The sequence below is a fragment of the Ciconia boyciana genome, chromosome 10 (assembly GCF_034638445.1).
Source record: "Ciconia boyciana chromosome 10, ASM3463844v1, whole genome shotgun sequence".
Taxonomy (NCBI): domain Eukaryota; kingdom Metazoa; phylum Chordata; class Aves; order Ciconiiformes; family Ciconiidae; genus Ciconia; species Ciconia boyciana.
Window position 1 is genome coordinate 41704473 of NC_132943.1, and position 10267 is coordinate 41714739.

At 49.3% G+C, this 10267-nt stretch overlaps 1 protein-coding gene across 12 annotated transcripts in view; it reads left to right on the forward strand.

Moving 5' to 3' along the window:
* COL6A3 (collagen type VI alpha 3 chain) overlaps window positions 1-9729 on the forward strand; it is a 63883-nt gene extending 54154 nt beyond the window's left edge. For 5 of the 12 annotated variants that reach the window (XM_072875510.1, XM_072875509.1, XM_072875518.1 and 2 more), the window contains 5 exons: window positions 1576-1650; window positions 3808-3987; window positions 4100-4153; window positions 8536-8706; window positions 8921-9729. In XM_072875510.1, coding sequence (XP_072731611.1) covers window positions 1576-1650; window positions 3808-3987; window positions 4100-4153; window positions 8536-8706; window positions 8921-8961 — 521 coding nt within the window. In that variant the 3' untranslated portion in view covers window positions 8962-9729. The remainder of the gene's footprint in view (window positions 1-1575; window positions 1651-3807; window positions 3988-4099; window positions 4154-8535; window positions 8707-8920) is intronic. The other 7 variants (XM_072875520.1, XM_072875519.1, XM_072875521.1 and 4 more) reach the window with 5 other exon arrangements.
* Window positions 9730-10267: the final 538 nt, after the last annotated feature.

Sequence of the window (10267 nt, forward strand, 5' to 3'; positions counted from 1 at the left end):
TGACACTTCAGTGGTGTTAAATTGACACAGATTGTGGGAGAATTAAAGCCAGTCCCAGAGGGGGGTTTGTCTTATTGTGCGTGCAGGAGGCTTTGCACAATGGGTCTTGGTGTGGTCCAGCCGGTATTGCTGTAATTAATAATAAGAGTCAAACTGGGTTAACACAGAATAAATTCAGTCCAGCCTGATTGCAAAATAAGCAAGAAAAGCTTCTTCTCCAATTGCCATTTCCATAGCCACCTATCTACTTCACATACTATATTATCCAAAAAAACCCACAAAGAAGAGATTAAACAGAGGGCTTAGTCCTCTGGGGATGCAAGCTCCATGTGTACAGACCACATGTAAACCTCACCAAACCCTTTGACATGGCCAAAAGTTGCTATGTAAGACACAGCCAATTTTTTTTTAATATAGTTTGGCACGGAGGTGACTTGGCTTGGTGGTGTGGAGAAGTTTGCGCTGGTCCTGCCAGTGCTGCATCTGGCTGATTCTGGCACTTCAGAGCCAATTTCAGTGCCCACGGAGAGCCCTTCCATTGGCTTCAGTGGGTTTGGATCAGGTCTGAAGTCTCTTACCTTCGCGAGCAATAAATGTGCCCACAAAAATGTTGAGAAAAGACATCAATGTGTAGAAGTAACATTTGCATGCGCTGAGTTGAAGCTCTTGATGCCCAGAGAAGCTGCATTTCCCACACAGGAAATCTCAAATGGGAACAAACTGGGTAGGCAGTGGTGATGCCACAAGCTGCGACCTGTACACTGGGTAGCCCCGTCCCCTTTACCCACACCCACACCCTCAACCAAAGAAAAGCAAATCCAACCCTTCCTGTGGCTGCAGCCCCCTCCTGCCCTCCAGCCCCACGGAAAATGAGCCACGGGTTGCCCTGGAAAGGGGCGTGATGCAATATGGTGCAGCCATGCGGGGCGTGATGCAATATGGTGCAGCCATGCAGGGCATGACGCAATATGAACCATGTTCTCCTTTCCATCACAAGGGATTTCTTCCCCTTGTGACAGTCCTCAACGACTTAGTTCCTAGAGGGATGTGAGGCCATGATGGGAGGAGTGTGAGCGGCGTGCAATGCATGGACAGTCCTTGAGGGCTGCAGGGGAACAAGAGAAGATCCGTCGTGGACTATTTGCTCCCCTGGAGGTTGCCTTTTTTCCCTGCCCTCTCTAAGGCCAGAGGAGCAAAGCTAAACTGGCTACAGAGAGGCCACATCTGCTCCTCCAGAGCCCTCCAGTTGCATGCTGTGGGGTGAGCAGGGGCCATCCAAAGCAGAGTCACCGCCGAGGCTGAGCCCCACCATGCAGCAGAGCTGCCGGCTGGCGAGAGCAAGGCAAACCTGTCCCAGCACGGCTGGGCGGTTGTGGATTACTCATCCCATCAGCTGCCTCCAATAAACATTTCTGAAATGTATGTGCTAGGGTAAACAGATCCAGACCCGACTCCCGCGACTTGTGTGCGTCCTCCGTGCTGGAGCTGGGGCCAGTGAGTTTGTTTATGGCTGCGCCGAGGGTGCTGCTGCAGATCCCCTTCCCCTTGGCTAACCCCACTGCTTCTTCCCCCCAGAGACCCCGGCACAGACCAAGGTGTCCCTGGCCAACATGATGCTCAACACCGAGCCGCTGGAAGGGCCTGAGAGCCGTGAGTGTGGGCGACGGTGGGAGTGGTGGGCTGGGGGGCTCTGCCAGGACCCTCACCGAGAGCCTGGCCATTTGCACCGGTCTTCCCCTTGCCTGCTCCCAAATCTAGCCTTTCTCAGAGCCCCGCTGGGACCGAAGGATCTGCGAGTCCTTTGCTTTGCAGAGCCAGCAGATTATGAGCTAGATGACAGCCTTGTCCATGCAGACCTGAGCCCTGTATTGGGGTCTGCCCCATGCTTGATCCAGAGCCCCCTGAAGTTGCTGTGATCTCCATGGGGGACTCAAACCAGGCCCTGTTTCCATTACAAGGATGGGAGATGAGCCAGGGCCCAAGCGCTGGCTGCTCTCCAGGGACAGGCTGGCACGCACAGATGCAGGTGTGGATGCAGAACATCACCCGATGCTTGTTGGCACTTTCGCTCCCTGTTTGGGGCAAACGATAGGTCTTGGCTCCTTGGTTCAACACCCAGCTCTCAACAAGGGCTTGGCCAACAGCCAGGGATTGCAGGCAGGTTAGTGTCAAACATTTGCATAAATTTGCAAATGTTTGGTAGCCTCCCTCCAGTTTCACCCATCTGCCCATCCCCTGTTTCTCTGCCACCAGTGGTGTATGTAGTAAACTGCTAAATGAGCAAGCTGTCAGCTCCTACTCTGTTGTTAATCCCGTCAACCTGTGTTAATAACCCATAATCACTCACGCACATGAATACCTCATCTCATTGCTTTTGTTGACATCGAGCTCATTGTATCGGCGCTATTACACTCAGTTGTGCCCCAAGTGCCAGGCTGCAACCCTTCCTCCAAGGGTCTGGAAGGGCTCTCAGCCTTCATAAAGCAGCACAGCCCTGTTGCAGGCACCAACTATGGATCTGGCATCGAAAACTCATCCCTGAATCATCACTCTCGTGTTTTTCTTTAAGCATTTTGCTTGCACTGTGGCTCATTTTCTTCCTGAGGTGATCCGAGAGCATGGGGAGACGCTGCTGCGCGGTGCACTCGGCCAACAAGAGTTGCAAAGCTGCTGTTGGGGTCTGGCTGCTCCCGTTGAAAGGGATGAGCATGGACCCGTGCCTGGCTGGTGGTACCACCGGAGCTGGCTGCAGCGGAGGGGCCGAGGGCTTGTGTCACGCAGGGACCATCTCATTTCTGCCTTGCTGCATGTCCCATCATCCCGCCCTTCCCATGCATTCCGGCTCATCTGGTCCCTCTCCCTGGCACTGACTTCCCCTCTGAAGCCTTCACCTGGCTTGTCCCCACCAGGTGACATGCAATCCCATGGCTTTGTTTAACCCCTTGTGTGCCAGCCCTTTGGAAACAAGGTGTGTAGGCTTGTGTAGGTCTGCCCGAAGGAAAATGGATGTGCTGTGTGCTCACTCTGCGCTTCAGTGCAGACCTCTCAATCTCAGCTCCTCTTGGTGACCCACTTGCAGCAAAAGTCTCTGCCCGAGGATTTATGGCAGCCAGCAATTCGGGGGAAACATTCCCTGAGGATGCTAATCTGAAGGTTTTCAACAGGCTAAAGACACGGAACAGGGCAGGGGATTTGGGTTGGGTTGTTTAGCTGAGTCTTCTCTAGTTCTCTGTGCAACGGGAGAGACCCATGCGGAAATCTTCCGATGGACCTCGGAGGAAGCCCCAGATTCTGCCCTACTTATATATAGGCAAAGCAGCTGCTAGCTCAGATGGCCTCTTTGCTAATAAAAAAATCTGGGATTTGGACGTAAATTATCATTTCTGGGCAGGAAAGGAACATATGTTTAAATCCTCATCAAGCTTGAGGCCTATCAGGTGTGGCTTGCCTTTAGAGATAAAACAAACACACTTAAGGATTAAAAGTTACTGCCAAGACAAACAGCTTTGAAAATAGACAGGGGGGGAGTTGTGTGAGGGCCCGATCCTGTGTGCACCAGAGGGGAGTAAGGGGCTCCCACCACCTTGGTCCAGGGACGTGTGGCTTGGATACACGATGAAATCAAGAATGGGGAGAGGCAAGGTGGAGGCTGGGGAAGGTTTGCATTCACAGCAAGAGAAATCACGCGACAAGGAAATGCCACCAGTCCTGTTCCGGGCTTTTTTTCTTTTTTCTTTTCAATCTCTTTGCTTTTTCAGCTTTTAACCCTTTCAGAGTCACTTAACCTTTGCACCTTTTGACATGCAGATTGGCCAGACCCTTGCTTGCTGGACTTTGACATGGGCATGCAGTGCAAGGACTATCAGATTGTGTGGTTCTTTGACTACAAAAACAAGATCTGCAGCCAGGGTTGGTATGGTGGCTGCGGTGGTAATGCCAATAGATTTGAGGCTGAAGCTGAGTGCATTAGCAAATGCTTAAAATCATGTAAGTACCACGTGGGGATTAAACCTTTTGTATTTTATCATACTGTCAAATAATGTTTGGATCGCAGAGAAAACATCATTTAAATTCCAAACCCACGCACTTTTTCCTCCAGCAGCACCCGAGAAGGCCATGCAGCAGCCACCCCTTGAGAAAAGATTATCGTCAGGTAACACCCCCAAAAAATAATAATCAGTCACAAACCAAAGCAAATCCATTATTTCACCTTGACCATTTCATAGCATGCATCCAAGCTTGTCCAATACAAGATCACCAGCAGTACGGACTTGGTTTTCATTTGCCCCTTGCCATGACCATGCCCACCATCCGCTTTGCATGAGCAAGTCACCTTGCATGCGTGTGTCACACCAGGACATGTTGTGTTTGCACAACCTGAGTGCAAACCACAGCTATATGGCAAAATCACGCACTGGATTTCGTGAGAAGCGTGGGGTTGCTGAACTGGAACATGGCACGGTCCCAAAGCAGTTTCTATTATCGCTGCATGACTAACCGATGCCACCATTCAGTGGTGTGCCTTTGCTGAGATGCAAAGAATTGCAAACATTTCACGGCCGGTAACCGAAACACTTGATGGAAAATTGCTCCATGGGCCTTGGGTCTTGTGTGCAGATGTTTTCCTTTTGCACCCCAAGATAAAAATCAAAGTTGAGGGAGGAGCCCACAGGAAAATGGCAATGGCCTCCTCTCCTCAAGGAGTTTCTGGGATTAAGGGGTTGTGTTTGCAGACCTCTTCAAGACCTGGGAAGGAAGCAGAGACTTGCAGTCACCTGTGTTGGTTCAGCAAGGGGTTGGGGTGGGAACCTGACCCCAGCAAAGCCTTGCTATCATAGCAACCTCCCCCTTCTAGTGGTGTTTCAGGGCCCTTTGCAGAGATGGGAGGGAAACTCAGGAGTGAAGCAAGCTCTGGTACCTAATGGCAGGGCTTTAATCCTCCTAGGGGAATGACAGGGTTTGAAGAGGCAAATTAAGGACCCCTCCCACCCGTTTGATTTTCTTAGGTGTATTTTAGGCTCCTTAAATCAAACTGGGGAATTTTTGTCACTGGCAGCAGTGCAGCCGAGTCCAGCTGTGGGTGCCCCTGCAGACACGTAGAGGCGAGCCAGCAGGAGCCCACCACCAGCCATGGAGATGCCTGGGGCGGCAGCTGCTTGCAAAAGGAGATTGCAAGGTGCTTCTGGGCCGCAAATGGGCATGATGGACCAGGATCCATTGGTTGCACTTCGAGGACTTTTCAGCCAGAGGAAGCAGCATATGGCTTGTGCAGAAACTTGTAGCTTCAGTCTAGAGCAGGATTTCCTCCTCACAGAGCAGGGAAGCCTCCCTGATGTGTTTTTCTTCAGAGGGTGCGTGTTTCTGCTAGCCCCATCCCATAGACCAGCCCCTTCTGATCATTGTCACATGCCTCGACGATGTTTCCAGCAACTGTTGTTCAGACCAAAGTGATATTTCATGAACTTGGAGCCGTTCTGCCCTGGGCACATAGTCAAGAAAAGCAACTGAGGGGCCCTGGAGGGATGCTCGCGTCTCTGCCCGCCCCGCCAGGGTCCCCCGCTCTATTCACCACTTTATTCTCTTTTCGTTTTCTGCAAAACCAGAGCTTGAATCCACCGTGGAAAAAGCGACATGGGAGTTCTCAGCTTTTAAAATGCTGGGCGTTGGGTCAGGCTCTCGGTTCAGCCCACGCCAGGTACCGGAGCCAGGTGCAACACTGAGAAATGAGTTGGTCTCCCAAACCTTAGGGCTCTTTGGGTGCAAAAAAACATGCACCAGACCCACCTCCCATTTGAAGCCTTTTAAATGCTGTGATAACCTTTAATTATTTAGTTATGTGTATTTATATATATATATTTTTTTTTTTTACCATGACAAAATTAAACGTAAGTGCAACTGAGGAGCCCAGGCACATTTTTCTCCACGGGATGAATTAAAACCCCAGCTTATGGTAGCTGCCCCCATCTTTTGAACCTGCCAGAGCCAGCCACAGCTTAAAACACATTTTAGCTCCCTAGTTCTTGCTCTCCATCAATTCTTTTGTTTCATTTATTGTTTTGGGCTCGGGGTTTTTGGTAGGGGGGGAGGTTTTGGTTAAAATGCCATCCAGTGGTTCAGCTACAGCAGTTGTGTTTGATGGGGCTCTGAAACCGGAGAGCGGGACAAGCCCTCACGGTGTGAATATTAGGGCAGGCAAACGGAGGCTTACAATTCAAGTGGATTTTCAGCAGCATTCCTGAAGCCATATCTGCCTCTAAAACGGTGGCTGAATTTCCTTCGGCATCTGCTGATCCTGAAGGCTGCTTTCACTCTCAAAGGGGATGAAGAGGGGGAAAACGTGGGCTGCCTGGACACCGTGCCGCAGAGAAGAATTGTATCGTACCTCCTGTCAGCTGAATGTTTTGATTACTGGTTGCATTCCCAAAAGGGTGCACGGGGTTTGGGGTAGAGTCATTCCTGTATTCACATCTGCTGGCTCTCAGTGGTTTGGAAGGCAGGAAAAAAGGGAGATGGACTTTGAAAAAAGAAAAAAAAAAAAAAAGCTGAATAATAAAAGGCAAAGAGCCTGCCAAAGGCATGGGGAAGCTTTTGGCTGTAGGAGCCCAAAAGCAAAGCTGAATTGGAAGGTCAATATTGATTTCAAATTCCAAGGAAAAACGGAGATTAAAAAAGAAATCCTGCTTCAAAAGCTGCATTTAGAACAGGATGATGTGCGGGAGCGTCCTTTCAGACATGTCCTCTCTCGGAAAGGACATATTCCCAGCTCCTCCAGTAACCCCCTGCTCAAACAAACCTCCCCATCTCCTTCCCAACCGCAGCAGCGTGGACCACTTGAGTCTGACCCCTTCGACCACAGCGTTGTTCTGGCAGCGACCCTGTTCAGTCGCTCACGGCACGGAGGGAAATACGCAATGAAAATGAGCGGGCAGAAAGGGTTTAGCCATTTGGTGGGGTCTGCCCAGAAGCATGCCTAGCATCGGTCTGGGCATTGCCGCCTTCCCCCCGGGAGCATCCTGGGAGCATCCTGGCCTCGCCGCAGCGTTCCTAGGCTCTGGGCAGCTGCCAGCACCAGCTGCAATTTCCTTTAAAGTAAAGTAAACCTGCCGCCGGGGCTTTCTCATTGCCTAGGGGTGGTTGCCAGACCTACTTTCTAGGCGGGATTTAAGGGATAATCTTCTGTGCCTTTCTTCCCATGGAAACTTTAGAAGCCTTTAGCATGCCTTTGCTCTCATCAGACCCCAAAGAAACTTGCTTGCAAATACACTTTTTTAATATATTCACCCTACATCTATATACTCTTTCCTATATTCACTATATATTCCCCTATACTTGGGACTATTAACCACAATTTGAAAGGCAAGTCCTTTAAGTAGCTTGATTTCTGGCATCTGGTTTAGTAAAGGCTTGATCCTAAGACAGGATTATCAGAAGATAACTCCAGGACCTGAACTTCGTCAGCAGTCATTGCTAGTGTACTCTGTATACATTGATTTATCTTTGCTTTTAGGAAAAAAAAAGAAGGTAAAAGATTATTTTTTTTCCCCTCAATTAAAAAAAGGGTCCTGGTTACAAATACCTCTCTAGTAAGAGGGACTCCACACTTTGCCCATCTGATTCCCCCTCGCCCCATTCACTTTTTGGTGCTGGCTGTTTGACTGATACTCGTTTGACTGATGACTTAATGATTTTTACTCATGCCCAAGGCTGGACAGCAGCAGCTTGAAGCCGTACCGCTGGTAAATGGCAGCAATGAGTGCGGTGCCAGAAATTTTTGGGATCTGCCTGACTCAGGGCTACGGTGACAAGGTTTTCCAGCACTACCTATGACAGCTGATGGTTACGCTGTGCTGAGCAGAGGTGGCATGAGCTGCTTATGCATCTCTGCAGGGGATGCCTTGTTTGTGACTTGATGGTAAATTAGTGGCTAACACCGGATTTTTTTACTTTTTTCATTTATTTATGCAGCAATTTCATTTTAACGCATCCAGGTACTTTGCTATTTTGTTCCCTGCTCACCCAGCAAGGGATGCAGGATGCCACGGGGCAGCGCGTGGTAGGTCCGGGCGCATTTTCACATAGAGGATTTCTCTTCGCAGGGGAAGGCAGTGTTTTTAATAGGAAAACGATGGTGCAGATAGATACTTTTTCCCTTACAGCCCAGCCACTCCTCTCCCAGTTCTGAGGCCAACTCATTTCCTGCAAATCCAGGGGATTTGCAGACAAGCGCTGCGTTGCAGCATTCTTCCCTCACCCCAGCATCGCTCCATGGCTGCGTGACAGCAACACGGCCGAGCGTGGATGAGGGCTGGTGTCCTCTCGGGCACAGACATCCGAAGAAAGACCTTCTCCTTGCAAACTAAGAGATGGGATTTAGTCGCAGGAGACGTGCAAAGTCTATGCTGTGGCTGCCCTTTCTGAGCTTGCATGCCAGCCCTGCTCACAGGCATTTCTCTGCCATGCACATACATTCAGCGAGACTATGTTTCACCCCGGAGTGCTATTGCTGACTCTTCTTGCTCCTGCTTTTATCCGCAGTCACGGATATCTGCCGGCTGCAAAAGGATGAGGGGACCTGCAGGAACTTTGTGCTGAAATGGTACTATGACCCCGAGACCAAGAGCTGCGCCCGGTTCTGGTACGGCGGCTGCGGAGGCAATGAGAACAGATTTAACACGCAGAAAGAATGTGAAAAAGTTTGCGTCCCTGGTAAGCAGCTTATGCGTGGCTGGAGAGAGGGCCAGCCAAGTTCCTGGCATTTCCAGTCCAGTGCATGGCTGTAGTGAGCTTGGTTGTGGTGCTCTGGACTCCACCGCAAGTCCTGGCAATGAACGCCGTTTACCTTCCCTCAATATTCTGCACAGCTTCCCACGCGTGGAAAAAAAACTCATTTATTTTCTCTTTCTCCATCAAACCTTTTCAGGTAACATCAACCCTGGCGTGGTGACGACGATAGGAACATAGAGCCAGCGATCTGTCAACACATACCTCTGAGACAGCCAGGAGCGTCAGCCGTTGCCACCTTACCCCTATAGAAGCTAAGGGTATAGACTACCTTGCACTGTACTATTTCATGCTTTTAACTTCCAAGCAAACCTTGAAGAAAGTGTTTTGCTGCATGACCTATCAATATGGTGCTAAACTGTTTGTGGACTGAGTGCTACATGTGCCCGGGTTATATTGTATAGCTTCAACATTACCAAATATTTACCTAATTGCAGATTGTTATTGTGTCTGAACACGTCTCTAAATTACCCTTTCTTTCCGATTCCGGCAGTCTGCCTGTCTAAGGCAACATGAAAATGAGACAAAAAAAAAAAAATCATAATAATTTCACTGTAACTGTTACATGCTTGCTTTTATCGTTTTCATAACTGAGCATAACTTTACAGGGGAAGCCTTCGTGTAAGAGAGTAGCTAATTCTGATAAACAAGCGGTTCAATTTTTCATTCTTCCTTTTTTATTTTTTATTTTTTTTTTCTCCTTTTGCTGGATTAGATTTCAAACTAGATCTCTTGTATGCATTTGTAACATATGTGGCCAACCGAACTAGCAAGGAAAAGGAAGCAAAGTTTCCGAATGCAAATGCACTGCTGGGACCAAGGCCTCAGTTAACAAATTTTTAAATTGTGGTGTAGGATGCCTCTGGCATTCTTCTGATGTTGTATGTTTTATAAAATACAAAGCAAAGCAATTTGGGGAGGGGGGGCAGCGGGTGGGAGGGGGATTTTATTTTTATTGTGGATTCTATGTCAGGAAGTCTATACAAAGAACTTTTAAATAAAGTCTAATGGAGGTTTTGAGAAACTCGTGCGTTCGTCTTTGTAAAAGCCACGGTGGGCATCGGTGGAGTCATTTTCCAGAGTCTGGAAACCAAATGGTTTCCTGTCATTGTGAAGCAGAATTCACCAGGCCTTGGATAGTTCACCCACTAACAGGGAACGTGAGCTGGGTTTAGACCATCGTGAGACAGGTTAGTTTTACCCTACTGATGATGAGTTGTTGCGATCGTAACAGCGGGAAATCCCAGTGGTCCTTACAGGGAGGATGGATATTCAGGGGGACATCACTGAGATGCTGCTGGTAACCTGGAGTTTTCCAGCTTGGAAAAAGGTGGAAGCTGGGATGTCTCGGGAGATGGCGGTGAAATCTCTATCCTGGAGGAACTGAAACTCGGCAGGACACGGCCCTGAGCAACCTGCCCTCAGCTGGCCCTGCTTTGAGCAGGGTGTTGGACCATCTAGAGGCATCTAGAGGTCCCTTCCAACC